Source organism: Octopus sinensis, linkage group LG1, assembly GCF_006345805.1.
Source record: "Octopus sinensis linkage group LG1, ASM634580v1, whole genome shotgun sequence".
NCBI lineage: Eukaryota > Metazoa > Mollusca > Cephalopoda > Octopoda > Octopodidae > Octopus > Octopus sinensis.
Window position 1 is genome coordinate 91053317 of NC_042997.1, and position 16919 is coordinate 91070235.

A 16919-nucleotide genomic window follows, 5' to 3' on the forward strand; every position below is an offset into this window, starting at 1 on the left:
CGTCAAAATGAAGTTAGTTCAGTTTTATGCAAATCCATTAACCCAATAATTACTTCAGGCTTTGACACCATGAGGGAGAGAGAGAGAGAGAGATGTACTTACATGTATATGCATACATATACATGCAAGTACATATCTGTGCATGTTTATATATATAATCTGTATTTATGTGTATGTAAATATCTTTACATCAATATGGCGAAAATATATATGTATATACCTACCTGCATGTGTGTGCGTATGTAAATGTATAGTTAAATATGTACATACACATGTTTGTATGTATGCTTACATATGAATTTTTATATGTGTGTGCACATATAAATACAACTGTATAAAAATATGTATGTATGTGTGTGTACACACATATACACATGTATGTAGTGGACATGTACTGTTTCATTTCTGCTTGTCTGTTTATTCCCGGGCAATTTTTATGCTTTTTATGCTGTTGATACTGCCAGATTGAGAGTACTGACCAGGTGTTGAAACCATAGTGATATCTATTAAGCAGCTGAGGATGGGCATATATATTTCATATACTTGTTGTCTGTCAATCTTTTTTATCTTAGGTCTTGATATTTTGAATTGCCCTTCATTCTCATCAGGTTGAAATTGTTAAAGGGTTCATGGTATATGGTAGTTTTGTTCTTAGTTTTATTATATATTGATATTATATGATTACATGATAGCTTCATTGGTAGTTTTATTATGCTAGGATATTAAAATCTTTCTAGTTTTATGGTTATATCTATCTATCTATCTATCTATCTATCTATCTATCTATCTATCTATCTATATATATATATATATATATATATATTACTTTTTTTTGTTGGGAAGAAAGTAATTTTGGTTTTTTAGTGTGAAATAAAAGTCATTTTTTTTTCATGCAAAGAATGAACTTTAATCAATTATATATTTTCCATTTTGTTTTAATGACTTTTTGCCATCTTTCTATCAACTTCATGATTCCGTGCTCATAAAACTTCTGGTCCTTATCAGCCAAAAACTGAAGTAAGTGCGATTTCAGATCATCATCATTATTGAAAGTTTTATCATTCAAAGAATTTTGCAAACTTCGAAGTAAATAGTAATCTGTAATGGTGCAAGGTCAGGGCTATATTGTGGATGTGACATCACTTCCCAACCAAGCTCCAATAATTTTTCATGAGTAGCAAAGACATGTGTGGTCTAGCGTTATCATGGTGGAACACGTTGCCTTTGTGATTTGCCAGTTCTAGCCATTTTTCTTTGATTGCTTCCTCCAGTTTCATTAGTTGTTGACAGCAACATCTAAATTGATCATTTGGTTCCTTGGAAGCAGCTCAAAATGCACAACACCTTTGTAATCCCACCAAATTGACAGCATGACCTCTTTTTGATACAATTCAACTTTTAGTGTGGTTTGTGCTGGTTCATTACGCTTGGACCATGATTGTTTTCAATTGATGTTATTGTAGACAATCCAGTTTTACAATTGTTGTGTGTGATACATTTCACCTCTCTGCAATCTTTCACACAGTTATATGAATATGAGATTGAATTATGGCTTTGGTTTAGTCATCATCAAGTTCAGTAGGTCGACCAGAATGGAATTTTTAAAACTATTTCTGACATGTGCATTCTGTTACGCAATCAACACCATAAACTTCACATATCTCTTTGTGAGTCTCAGCAGCTTTCTTGCCTTTACAGAAAGAAAAAAGCAAAATATGGCGAAAATGTTCGTTTTTGCACTCCATATTAAAATTGACATTGAACTAATAGCTGTAAACAAAACCGCACACAATATGCTTCTAAAGTAAGCTGAAAGTATCAATTGCCAAAAGTAAAAAAAAATCATAACATTGACAAAAGTCATTCGCAAAGATCATAATTCTATCTATTTGCGTAAAATGAAATTACTTTCCTGCCAATCCAATATATATAGTAGTAATTATAATCCTTGGATGGAATTTATAGATATTTAAATACATCGCTACACGTTTCCACAAATCACATATGAAAATGTGCATAGAATATTTATAAATTCCATCAAAGCATTATAGTTATTACTACTATATTTATCCTACATTATATCTGTACAGTTTGATGCAACCCTGAAAAACTGGTTCATCAGTTAGCATCAATAGACTGTAGCCGGCATAATGGAATAGGAGCTTTGCTTATTCAAAAAGTTTCCCATAAAAACAAATTAAAAAGATCTATATATATTATATATAGTTGAAATTTACATGCAGATAAACACAATTAGCCTTTACATATATACATATACCTACATGTATATAAATATATTTACATAGAGTATAAAAAAATACTGAACACTAAGAAAATCAGCTCTCCTTCGATTTCTCTTAGAGCCACAATGTGGAAGTACTCCTGGATGAAGAATTTGCAATTCAAGTTCAAATTTATATGAGCACTATTCTGTTAATGGGTATTTGTAAAAATGAAATTTTCTAGAAATACCTCTAAGAATATGTAAATTACAATTATTTTGGAATTTACTGTGAAAAGAGAAATGTTGAGCAAGCACACATACATACTCATGTACATCACAATTTTTTTTTGAAATTTCAAATTTCATTATATAGGTGTTTGTGATGTGTGTCAGTATGTATGTATGTGTGTGAGCAAACTTTTTTTTTTTTTCCATATAAAATTCTGATATAATTGTAATCTACACACTCTGAAAGGTATTTGTAGAAAATTTCATTAAAAATACTCATTTTTCTGAAAGTTATGTGGAAACAAAGCTGACTTGTGTGAGTTTCCCAAAACTCCCTTCCCTGTCCATGGGAAAGTTTTTTTAACAACAAATTCCAATATAATCAGAATCTACACCATCTGAAGCATATTTTTAGAAAAGTTCATTAAAAAATATGCTTTTTTCTAGAAGTTACAAGGTAAGAAATTTGAATGAAGCACACATGTGTATATATGCCAAGCAATGAAATATTAGTCCTTAGTAGATGCTAGTAAAACATGCAACAGTTGAAAATGTAAAATTTAAAGCAGACAGCTATAAGATGAAATATTGCAGTTGTTAATAGAATGTGCATTTATATCAAAAAACAATAATGAATAAATGAAGAATATTAACTGAAAATAAAAGAGAATGAAACATAAGCTTTACTAGAAGTCATAAGGATATTTAAACATGCAATGCTTGCCAAGTAGAAATTCAAATGGCAGATTACATATTTGCATATGCAGTGTGGTAACCATAGGAACAATAGTCAAGAAGGCTTAGGACAAAAGTTGTCCAGAGGAAGAAGATTGTTATGGTTTCTTACTCCCTTGTTCTGAAAGTACTAATAATCCATCTGGTTATCTGCCTGCATTTCATTGCCAACTGTCAATAACCAGGTCATGCACTGATTGTGATTCTGGAACTGCAATCCTTCTAGGTCCAGAGTTCTTTGCATTGCATTTAACTTTGTCTGCTGTTAGTGTAGGGCTTGGAACTTTCCAACATTAAACTGCATGTTATTGGTATCACCTCACTTCTATATTGCATCTAACTTTTGTTGCAAGTGCATGCCATCTTCAGGGTTTTATATTACTTCTGAGACTTTTGTGTCATCTGCATAACTTGTGAGAATGGCTCTGTGTGGATGAAGGCATATTGGAGAGGACCACTATGAACAGTAGCGGCCCCAGGACAGTGTCCTGTGGGCCTCACTCACTATTTGTGTTTCCTTGGATGTGGCTCCATTGGCCACCACTACCTGACTTCTATTTTTTTAAATATCTTGTAGCCACTTTCCAAGTTTTCCAACTATGCTGAGGTAGTTGTGACATATTCCATGATAGACTTTATCGAAGGCCTTTGCAAAGTCAAGATATATCACATCCACATTTGAGTGGTTAAGCAGCTGTTTTTCACACACAGTCATATTGTTGTAAAAGAAGTCATTTTCTTCAAAGAATATGGTTAGTTTCCTATGGACTATTTGTTCCATGATTTTGCTGATATGCAAGGTTAGAGTGATAATCCTATAGTTTTTGGTATCCACTCTACTACCTCTTTTATGAATAGGCATGTTCCTTCCTTCAACTTGTCTGGAAGCTCTGGAAGAGAGACTGCTGTGGTTTTGCTTGGGTTTGTTTATATGATTTTAGAATGATTGCTGGGAAACCATGAAGGCCAGTAGTTGAGTTTAGGTTTATCTTGTCTATTGCCAGTATTCTTTTATATCAGTGTAATCAATTGTTGCTGCCTCTCTCTTTATAACTATAGTGGTAAAGAACTCTACAGTTTTGCTAACTTACATGTGTTGTAAGGATGGGGTGAAAATACTTTTGAATTGTTCATTCGGTGTTTCACTTATCCTCATTGGGTTTCCTGTGAAGGAGTCATCTTTTTGGAGCAGTGATCCTACTCTGCAACACACTAAGGCAGTTTTTTTGGCAAACTTAAAGGAGTCTTTAGGGTTTGAGTTTATATTTTCTATAACCAAGACTTCTTTGCCTGCTCTCTTTTTTTCGTGTGAGTACTACAGATTTTCTTCAATCTTCAGCAGTGTTGTTTGCAGGTGTGGAAAGACATTGAGGCCAATCCTATTTGAAGATCCCTTTCCAATCAATTTCCAGTCTGTTTTATGAAAGTTGAGATTGGATAGATTTTTAGGTGCTTCTCATAGGCTGCATGTCTGTGAATTCCTGTAGTCCACATATGGTCATTATATTGTAATCTGAGCTTAGCGTTAGTGTCACTTTTACATTATGGATGAGAGCTGTATTGTTTGTGAAGCAGAGATCAAGTATATTGTTTTCCTTGGTTGGTTGGAGTACTACTACTTGCTCCATGTATAATGTGTCAGTGAGGTTGAACAGGGATGCCACCTGTCTGTTTGCATTGCATCATTGTTGAGAGGAAAAGGCCCTTAAGCCATCCTACATTGGGCAGGTTGAAGTCTCCCATGTGAAGTATACTGATGTGTTCTAATTTGGTTAAGACTGTTTATATTTTTGCAAGGCAGTCTTCAAATGCACTGTGTGATTTGGAGCAGTAGGCAATAAATAGTACATATAACTATATTGAGTTGTCTTATATGTACAATTAGTACATCACACACTGAGTTTGAATATTATAAAATGACCTGGGGTATGAAGTCTTCATGGATGTGCATTGCAACTGCACCATGACTCCTGTCTTTTCTGTTTGTTATACAATATAACATACTTTGGTATGTGTATTTCTGCATCTGTGATATCCAGTTTTAAATGCATTTTGGTGAGTGCTGTGCATAAAGCTTGATTGCATGCTACAAGGTCTTTCAGGACAGGAATTTTGGTTCTGTTACTGTATTGTAACAGTCCACTAATATTTTGTGAGAGTATCAGTGTGACATCTGTGTTGATGTCAGTGGTGGTTTTATATGTTGTTGGGGATGGCTCCCACTCTAAATTTGATGCAGCCAAGTCTGTTGCTGTACGTTCTTTATGCCATGCATAAAAAAGATTGCTACTTAACTGCAGAACTGGTTGTTGGAAGAGTACACACTACATCTGTGTATTTTAGTCTTGGTGCAGGTGGTGCATGACCTTTTCCTCTTTGGGGTCTTTGTTTATCTTTTGGTCCCTTTGGATGGAAGTGTTTGCTCTGCCTCATGCAGCTGTGACACAGTTTTGCATCATCATCTCCATGTCTGCAGACACCACACAAATACAATTTACACACTTGTGTGTGATCTCTCTTTTTCATTTCTATTGTCCAGAAACTTTCTTGTCCCAGTGTTAGTTTTCTTTTACTATTGTGCATATGGGCAGTCTAACTTATTTCTTTTCTTGGTTGTTCTTCTTGGGACCGTTTTTTCTTCTTTTTTTATTTGTGTCATCATCATTTTTTTGTTCCTGTTTGTTTTCAGAGGCTTTTGTTTTCTTTATTTCTTCATTATCTTTTCCTCTTTTTGCTCTTTAGTCTCTTCAGCTGTTCACATTGGTAGTGCCATTAGTGCTGGTGCCTCTTTCCCTTACAGGTCTCTCACTCATGGTTTCATCTTTGTTCTCTTGGGGATCTGTAAAGCCAGGGGAACATCTCTCGCTCACATCAGTGTCTCCTTCTTTGTCATCTTTTTGCGTTTTTTTTCAAAGAGGGTATCAAGGATGTTGATGTGAGGTCTGATGAGAACATCTTGTTTCTTAAGTATATGTATGTGACAGAGTGGACACAAGGAAGAGGAAAGAGAATAAGTGGAAAGCCAAGGAAAATGTGGCATAGTATGTTCCTAGATGACATGATAACATTAAGAGAGGGCCCAACTGGAGTCAGGAGAAAGGCAAGCAACTGGGATCTCTGGAGAAGGTTCATTGCCCATTGTGCTGAGAGCACCGGTGGATCTAAGTTCTAATATGTATATGTGTGTGTGTGTATCTTTTATCTTTTACTTGTTTCAGTCATTAGACTGCAGGCATGCTGGGGCACTGCTTTAAATTTTTAGTTGGATGAATCAAACCCCGTACTTTTTTTTTTAGCTTGGTACTTAACCCATTGATCTCTTTTACTGAACCATTAAGTTACAGGGATGCAAACACACCAACATTTATTGTCAAGCAGTGATAGGGGAACAAACATAGAAACAAAGACATACACTCATACATACAATGGCTTTTTTCAGTTTCCATCTATGAAATCCACTCACAAGGCTTTGATTGGCCTGAGGCTATAGTAGAAGACACTTGCCCAAGGTGCCACACAGTGGGACTGAACCCAGAACCATGTGGTTGGGAAGTAAGCTTCTTACCACACAGCCATGCCTGCACCTCTGCATGTATCTATATGAAGTGGTATCAAAAATTTTCTGGACTAGTTATGTTTGATAAAATGTAACTTATTTACCTAATTTTTAACATCATCTTCTTTGAAATAGTCGCCTTGTGCAGCAATACACTGGTCCAAGCATTCCTGCCATGTTTGGAATCCAGCCTGGAAGTAATTTTCTGTAAGCAAGTTGTGGTCCTTTTGTGATATGCTCTTGATCACAACATTGGTGTTAAAATGGCGACCTTTGAGCTGCATTTTCATCTTGAGGAAGAGATGGAAGTCTGCTGGTGCTAAATTTGGTGAATAGAGCAAGTGTAGAAGTGATACCATGTTGTTTTTGGCGAGAAACTTGCGAATGAGGAGAGCTCAGTGACAGTGCATTGTCATCATGAAGAATCCAATTCTTCGTACTCCACAGATCTGGTCGCTTTTGCCAAATGTCCTCCCTTGAACACTTCAAAATGTCACAGTAGAATTCTTGATTGACAATCTGGTCCTGTGGGATGAATTCTTGATGCACAATACTGCAGATGTCAAAAATAAATGGTGACCATGCTCTTGATTGAGCTATGGCTTTGTTGTGCTTTCTTCAATCATGGAAATGAAAAGGTCTTCTGTTGTGATGACTGCTGTTTTTTTCTCAGGGTCGCACCTGTAGATCCAGCATTTGTCATCAGTGGTGATCCTCAACATTAAGGATAGGTGATCAGCGGCATGCTGACAGAGATTTTGACAGACTTCAACAAGATGTTCTTTCTACTCAGTGATCAGCACAAATCTCACAACTTGCAAAGTAAACACAGCAGTGTCACTTAACATATTGCCTCATGAAGGTCACTGATAGCTCTCACTGTGCACACGGCTGTATACTGCTATCTGTTGGAGCGTGTTACAGAACCAGTCCAGGAACTTTTTGATACCACTTCCTGTATGTATATATGTATCTATATAAATATATGTATGTGTGTATATAGACATATCTGTGTTTGAAAGAAAGACATGGGATGAGGTAGTGAATCATGATCTTCAAATGTTGGACCTCATGGAAGCAATGACTAGTGACTGAGACCTTCAGTGATATGCGGTGCTTGAGAAGACCTGTCAAGCCAAGTGAAATTGTAGTCATGGCCGATGCCAGTGTCATGTTATTGGCACTTGTGTTGGTGCCATGTAAGAGCACGTTTTGAGCATTGGGCCTCGCAGAGGCAATGTGACTGATGCTGGTGTCGCATAAGTAGCACCCGTGTTGGTGGCATATAAAAGGAAAACTTTTGAGTGAGGAGCTTTGTGGAGGCAATGTGGCCATTGCTGGTATTGCATAACTAACACCTGTGCCGGTGACACGTAAAAAGCACCTTTTGAGTGTTGGGCCTCATGGAGGCAATGTAGTTGATGCTAATGTTGCATAACTAGCATTCATGCTGGTGGCATGTAATAGGAACTTTTTGAGTGTTGTGCCTCACAGAGGCAATGACAAATGACTGAGACCTTTGGCAATATGCTGTGCTTGAGTAGAAGACCCATCAAGCCAAATGAAATCATAGTTGTGGCAGATACTGGTGCTATGCAACTGGCAACCGTGCTGGTGGCATGTAAAAGCACTCATTACACTCTTGGAGTGGTTGGTACTAGAAAGGATATCCAGCTGCGGAAACCATACCAAATCAGACTGGAGTCTGGTGCTGTCCCTCAGCTAACCAGCCCTGGTCAAACTGTCCAACCCATGCTAGCATGGTCCACAGATGTTAAATGATAATGATGATGTATTTATGTACATGTATATGTGTGTATATATATATATATGTGTGTGTGTATATGTATCTATGAGTATATATATATGTATGTATCAATCAATCTATATATATATAGTTCAAATTTATAGAAAAACGAAGATGAAGACAAGTGTAGGAACAACAAGTAAGTGTATTAGTTTGACACTCAGAAAAAATGAAAAAGTCTTTTACATTTCAAGCTTACGCTCTTCGACAGAAAGAAATATAAGGAAATAGAGAGAGAATGGAAAAAAACGTCTTGAGTTTAGTGGTCCAATGTATATATATATATATATGTATGTATGTGTGTGTATGTGTATCATCATCATCATCGACTTTGTCATTGTTCTAATATCTACTCTTCCATACTTGCATAGGGTGGACAGAATATTTACTGAGCGGATGTCCTCTGTGTCATCATCCTTCACCTGTTTCCAAGCAAAGTAATATTTTCCTATGACCATGCACCTTCTTAGAATATTGGAAATACATGATTACTTGGATGATAGTGATACTCATTCACAACTATGATGCAATATCAAAACAAGAAGACACAATCATATATTTATATATACTAATGTACTGATATATAAGTGGGAGCAATAGGTCAATAATTCATTATCTTTATTAATTAAATTAGACTTAAATTTAAGAATTTCCAATGTTTCTATGAAGTACAATATACTGCTACCCCAACTGCATTTGTATGGAAGTGCATCTCCTCAAAATTGAGTAATCAATATTTTTCTCTTTGAGATCTCAAATGAATTTAGCCAGTGTGATGTGGTGTGCTTTTCTCTTATATTTAAAGGATTGTATATGATTATGTTATCTAAGTTTGAATTTGGATTCTGTCACACCTGTTCTTGTGATTATAGTATATAAAACTACTGCAGCAAAATACAACATCCATTATGGGATATAGTTGAGCCTGTGTAAAGTCTACATAGCTTTGGGATTAGATGTGGCACTAATGGCTTTCATCATCATCCTCAACAATGACATTTAACATGTTTTTCATGCTGGCGTGGATTGGACAGCTTGACAAGAACAGGCCACTGGTTTCACCAGGTTCCATAGACTGTTTTGGCTTGGTTTCCACAGCAGGGTGTTCTTCCTAATGCCAACCACTCTACAAAGTGTACTGGGTACTTTTTATATGGTACCAGCACCCACATTTTACAATCTCAATTCTGTTGTGGTGTGTGGGTCTTCTCGAATACAGCAATGTGTTATATTAGCATAGGTATGCAGTGCATTATATTAGTATAGTATAGATATGCAATGCATTTACGCTGCATTTTGAGTGTGCTGTGAATTTGTAGAAAATACATATGGTAGAGAAAGTATTTGGGGTAGAATGAGCATCTTGCTAAAAGTAGATGAAAGCAAGCAGAATAAGACATTTTTCCCAAGGGTACCAGTCTATAGTAACTATGGTGTTTTCTTTGTTTTTGTTTCTTGACATAGTGAAGATGTTTCTGCATGTTACAGGTCTAGAGATATAAGTTCAGGTGAATTCTATAGTGTAAGACAAAGTAGAGATGACAAGGGAAGGAGAATCAAGGGATCAAGTTAGCTTGTGTTTGTGAGACAGTTCCTAGGTTGGAGGAGCGGGAATTTTTGTAGCAACAATAAAGAAAAGAATGAGAGTTCACAGCCATGTCAGTGGGTTCACAGTAATAGTAGTAGTAGTAGTAGTAGTGAGTGTAAGTGTTAAGTGCAGGTTTACTGAATAGTTGAGTGGGTTTCTTTTTTTTTTTCAATGCAGCCTGTTGTTTGTCTATGTAACAGCTGCTCTGTCTTAGATATAGGAGCAGTGCTCTAGTGTGACAAATAATTGTGCTTCATATAACCAGCAGCTGTTGATTAGTTTCTGGCTCTGAAGAGAAAATGTCTCCTTTGACATGCTATAGCTATGTGGTCATCATGAGAAATCAGTAGTTAATATGAAGTATAGCATTTGTTAGGTTTGTGAAGGTTTTAGCTGTGACTTGTTCATAACCGAAAAGGGTATTTAATGCGTTTTGTTTAGGTGTATGTGTAGTGGCTTTGTTTTTTTTTTAATCTGTAGAAGTGGACCAGGTTGAAAGCCTCCTCCAGTGTGGAAGATGTTTTCAAAGTGCCTTTTCAATATCTAGCATGAAGTGTCTTGGTTACATGTCGATGGTATCCTTGTAAAAGAAGATATCACGGAGTGCAAGATGGTACTATATGCATAGGAATATATTTAATTAGGAGTGTCTAGTTAGTACAGCTAAGATATAATTATTTTGTTTTCTAGGCTTATAAAAATTATGCATGTATGTATATATGTATGTGCATAATTTTTATAAGAAAATGGTTAACAGCTGAAGTTCCAGCTAAGTTTTCTTTGTCAGACTGATTGATGATGGTGACTGAACCAGGTCTTGCTTAACTTTTCCTTTTTAAAAATAAAATATATATTATACTCTTACTTAGTAATATTGAGTAAGCCTTCAATCAGTGTTTGACTGTGTTTATACACACACACACACACACATACACATACATACAATAATAACTATATAATTATATATATGCTCCAATTAAATTGACATTATCTAAACAATTGACTGGAAAATGATGAGGTAACCCAGGCTAGAATCGAACCCACATATCAACGTTTACATGGCTCCATGTGTATCCAATTGAGCCAGAACACTCACTCATAAATTTCAGTCAAACTTTATGTATAGATACTTAAACTGTCTAGTACTACATATAATATTTGTAAGCATAGAAGCTTGACAAGTTATGGAGAAAGAGCAACTACACAAGTCTTTTTTATACAATAATAGCTATATAAAAATATATCATAATAATAATAATAATATATTTACTCTGATTAAAGTGACATTATCTAAACAACTGACTGAAAATTAGGCGCAGGAGTGGGTGTGTGGTAAGTAGCTTGCTTACCAACCACATGGTTCTGGGTAAATTCCCACTGCATGGCACCTTGGGCAAGTGTCTTCTACTATAGCCTTGGGGTGACCAAAGCCTTGTGAGTGGATTTGGTAGACGGAAACTGAAAGAAGCCTGTCGTGTATATGTATGTGTGTTTATGTGTTTGTGTTTGTCCCCCTAACATCACTTGACAACTGATGGTGGTGTGTTTGCTTCCCTGTAACTTAGCGGTTCAGCAAAAGTGACCAATAGAATAAGTACTAGGCTTACAAAGAATAAGTCTTGGGGTCGATTTGCTTGGCTAAAGGTGGTGCTTCAGCATGGCCACAGGCAAATGACTGAAACAAGTAAAAGAGCTAACTCAGGTTAGAATCAAACCCATATATCAACACTAACACAGCTTCACGTGCATCTGATGGTTAGTCAATTGTTTAGATAATGTCACTTTAATCGGAGTATATATATATAATTATTATTATGTAGTTATTATTGTATAAAAACGATTTGTGTAGTTGCTCTTTCTCCGTAACTTATCAAGCCTTCAGGTTTGTTTACAAATATATATGTATATATATATAACTTTCATTAGGTAAGAATATAAAAGCAGATGGAAAAACAAAAAAAGTTGATGCTTTATGGATGAAATCTTTTGAGATATTTGTTCTGTATTGATTTACAGACACTGTCTTATCACTCTTGCCACCAAAAATACAGTGAACTAAAGATAGGCTCTTTAGAAACCTGTAATTAGTGATGCTGTTGTTCATATATAACAATATAAAATATAAAGCAATTCCTCTAAAAAAAATTAAAGCATGTAGCAATTAGTAATTTTACTTAGGTTCCATGTACATAAAAGACAAAACATAGAAGTGGTCAGTCAAGTGATTATTAGTAACCAATTTTAACTAAACACTATATAGTTCCTATGTGTTATGTTTTATTGTCATCATGGTACAAATAATCAGCAATTTCTTTTTGATGTCATTAATCTAACTGGCCTTTTATAATAACCTTATCACTAATTATAGTGCATAGTGTATGAGTATCTTTCAGAACTTAAGTTTTGCAGATGTTTGTTGAAAACCTTGCAAGACTTGTCATAAACCAGCTGTAACCATCTAAGCTGTTATAATGCTGTTATTGCAAACTACTCTTCTAAATGAGTAAATGAGGAGGGGTCTCCAGATAGTTTCTTGACCTGCTAAAAGTATCACCCAGATTTCCTTCAAGTCATACCTACTGTTTTAATAAGGAATAAGTTTGATAATTTAGTTGTGGCTTCCTTGCCCATAGAAAAATTGGTTGCAGTTGAAATGCAATAGTTACGCTGATGTTCTAGATGATTCAAACAAGTTATTAGGAGAAGCTGAGATAAGATTGTTTATTGTGGGCTAGAGTTGGGTATAAATCTGGTGATTTGTGAGCAAACAGGTTAGTTCCAAAACAATGTAATTCTTGGAAATAAGTCTATTTAAAGTTGGTGTTGGTATCTCCTGCAGAAGTCATTTTTCTCTTTTTTTATATTTTCTCAGTGATTAGATGTACTAGTAATACACAATGGTTGACACAATGAAGTGTACACTTGTCATCTAATCAGAGGGCTTTGTTTTTTAGGTGTAGTCTAAGGGGAAGGGGTATTCTTGAACTCAAACATAAGAACAGTTGTATAGATAGATGTTCAGAAGAAATTTTATGCCAAGTAAAAGTATACTTCCTTTTCATTAGTTGTTGTTCATTAGGGTTATCATACCTTTCTTCTTGTTAAAACTAGGGCTTCATATAATTTTCTTTTTTCCTTTTTATTAATTTATTTTTTCTTTACTTTCAGTTTTGATTAACTCCAGATTTTTTTCTTTCTCTTAATTGTAATTCTCTTATACTCTTAAATGTCTTAATAGTAACAGCCTGTTCCTCTTAGTTGTTAGTTCCATTATTCAGTACTTAATTTTCATTTTGATTGCATCATTTATTTTACTTCTCTTTTTAACAGGAGGGCCCACATGAAGGAATGTTTCGATGGTCTTCGTAACCAAATACCTCCTTCAGAGGACAAAAAGAACTCCAATCTAAGTATTTTACGAAGTGCTCTTCGATATATACAGGTAATTCATTCCTATACATTAATGTTGAATGGGAGGCATGCCACTTATATCATCATCATCATCATCATCGTTTAACGTCCATTCTCCATGCTAGCATGGGTTGGACGGTTCGACTGGGGATCTGGGAAGCCAGAAGGCTGCACCAGGCTCCGGTCTTATCTGGCAATGTTTCTACAGCTGGATGCCTTTCCTAACGCCAACCACTCCGTGAGTGTAGTGGGTGCTTTTTACGTGCCACCTGCACTGGTGCCAGACGAGGCTGGCATTGGCCAAGGTCGGATTGGTGCATTTTACGTGCCACCTGCACGGAAGCCAGTCGAGGCAGCACTGGCTTCGGCCACGATTCGGATGGTGCTTTTTACGTGCCACGTTAAAAGTATTGGTTTATAAGGCAAATTTTTACAACTAAGCTTGTAGTAACTTGGAAGAAAAGTAGTAAACCATTTTTGATCATGGGCGAGAGTTTGTTGAAATGAAATCCATTTGCCTGATTCACAAACCTTCCCTTTGTGAACATTTCTCTGGATTCTTGTTCCTTTACTTGGCACGGCATATTTTGAATCATTGGCATACTTAACTGAATTCAGAAGAAACCTTTTCTCTTGCAGAAAATTTTGAATCATTAACCTATTATTTACTCTTTTTGAATCTCTTACTGCTGAGATATTGGGTTTTGCTTTCCAGAACTTGTGAGATACATTCATTCATCATCATCATCGACTTCTTCATTTGAATTTATGTAATGTTGTATTTCTTTCATTAAACTCTGTGATAAACATTATATGCAATTTTTCATTCCAAGACTGCCTATCACTGTTTGAAACTTCTCTCATATATGTACCAATTTTTTTTAATCACTATTATCATCAGTAAAAAATATTTTGGGCTGTTAACCTCATTTTTCTCTCTTTCTCCTATTCATTCTCTTCATTTAGCAACCTTTCATAGTGGCGTATCAAAGTCTCTCTCCTTGTAGCCACATTAAATGCAAGTGAGCCGTCATCCATGTGGACACATTTCTCTCCTATGACATCACAATTCTCTCTCACAAATTTTCTCTAGATTGTTTGGCATAAAATGATGTCTGTGCAAACTATATTTTACCATTAACTCCATGACATAAGAATTGTTGGAGACATTTTTCACAGTTCAATGTTCCTACCAACTTCAGTCACTGAGTTATCTAGTGAAAATAAAATTTTCGATATCATCGTTTTTGTATTTGCTTTTCCCTCTATGTCCTTTCTGCCTAAGAGGCTGGTCACCTTTGCAACACTAAATGTTTGTTTTTGAATACTGTTTGTAATGATTTTGTTATTTCTCTGGAAATGTATTCTATAGTAGTTTCCTGTTGCCTTAAGAATTTTGTTTTCTTTATGGGAGCATAAAAGAGGGATGTGACTTTTCCTGTTTTTCTCAAGAGCATTAGTGACTTCAGTGAAATAATTAAAGCTGAACAAAAAGCTGATGATATGCAGTTCTGACATGTCAGCTATTGTTTATTACCAGAACATGTCACAATGGAGCATTGTGACAGGAAATGGCAGCTTACTTTGCTCAGAAGTTCTCATGTCAGGCTTTGTTAAAAATGTTATTGATATCAAGGACAACATCAATTTTGCTGAAGTTGTCAAAGATGAGAGATCATTGATGCATGACTTATTCCTCCAACAGTCTGGCTTTTTAAAAGCTATATTGATGGTTACTGAAGAGGGAGAAATGATTAAACATGAAGGAGAATTTAGCTATATTAATGATGGTTAACATGTTTAAGATGTAGGGTGGGAACATGATACGTTGATAGTAAGTCTTCATAAATAGGAGAAAAAGATTGAAAAGTTTGTTAAAGATATGAGCTATCTCTGGAGCATGCTATCTGTAGGCAATGAAAACGATACTGTTGGAACCAATCACCTTGTTGATTTGCTGTGATCAGAGAAGTTTTCACATGTGTTCATTGTTTGTATGGAGGTGGAGGAGAATTTAGGAGTTTTGTTGTGTGAATGTAGTGTTAAAAGCATAAATAGTGGCTTTAGTGGCAAGAGTGCTACTTATAGAACCATTTTAGTTGAGAGTACTAAGTACTGGAATTCTGAAAAGATGGTAAAGATTTTGGCAATGGCCTAGAAAGCTCTTCTGCAGTTTGAGAGATGAGAGCACAGAGGGATTCTTTCACATTTGCATGTGTTGTCATTGTTTGTAAATGACTTCCAGTTGATGGCACTGGGTACATCATCTAGGTGTTGAATGCAGTATTCTTAGGTTGTACACTGATGCAGTGCATGGTTGTATGAAGAACGTAGAGAAACATATTAAGACAGCTGTCTCAGGAGGGTGTGCAGTGAACCTCATTTGCTGTCAAGAGTAGTCAGCCTAGAATTTGTATAGCCCTGAGCAGTTTACTGGCTCAGAGGGAGTGTTTTGCAGTGGGAATATGTGAGATGTATTGCTTTGATTAGGCTGTGTTTAGACAATCTGATGGGACAGTAGTAGGAAGAGGAGGAGGAATAAAGGATGGCGATAAGTATGAGAAAGAGATAAACAAATTATTTGGAGTGTCAGTGTGTCAAATGTAGCTATGAGAAAGATAGAATTTCTCTGTGCCACTGTTGGATGTCACAACTATGAAGTTGTGTGCGTTAAAACCAGCAAGTACAGATGAAGTGAGATAGATGTCAGTGCAAGAATAGCTACTGATTGTTAGAAGAATTGGATGGAAAGTAGTTGAGGCAGCAGATGAGATTGATAAGGAAGAGAGATTGAGCTAAAATTTTTCATTTTTCCTGATTTCAAAATCAGTAGTGACTCTATGTATGCACATATGCTACCATTTAAAACGAAGCATGTATGCTACCATTTAACCTGAACAGCTGAGATGGCTTAGATATTTAGCGAGATTAATTTCTGATCTAGTTTGCATGATGTAAATGTAGAAGATGGCAAATTGTCCAGTGGCTACTACTTCTGCTGTCACTGCACCCTTTAATAATCTTCTTCGTGAGCCTTACAGGTCTGGTTAATTGGCGTATTCGTTTTATAAATATTTTTCTCTCTTTACTGATATGAATTGGACAGTGCTGTAAATTTGGGATATTTACATAAGAATTGTTGGAGTCATTTTTCACAGTTCAATGTTCCTACCAACATCAGTCACTGAAATTAAAACGGACAACTATTTTCCAGATTTACAGTTGTCACTAGTGTCTTGTTTGATTGTACAATGAAACATATCAGATAGAATTTTAACTTTAGATTCTTTCTTTTATATATATATATATATATATATATACATACATACATATATATTCCCTTGTTCGAAGGTTATATGGGTACAGTTTG

The 16919-nt window shown here is 35.7% G+C and overlaps 1 protein-coding gene across 4 annotated transcripts in view; it reads left to right on the forward strand.

Moving 5' to 3' along the window:
- Positions 1-16919, forward strand: part of LOC115215103 (myb-like protein A) — a 106955-nt gene that overhangs the window by 41633 nt on the left and 48403 nt on the right. For all 4 annotated transcript variants that reach the window (XM_036502856.1, XM_029784283.2, XM_029784276.2 and 1 more), the window contains one exon: positions 13469-13580. In XM_036502856.1, the coding sequence (XP_036358749.1) occupies positions 13479-13580 (102 nt within the window). In that variant the 5' untranslated portion in view covers positions 13469-13478. The remainder of the gene's footprint in view (positions 1-13468; positions 13581-16919) is intronic.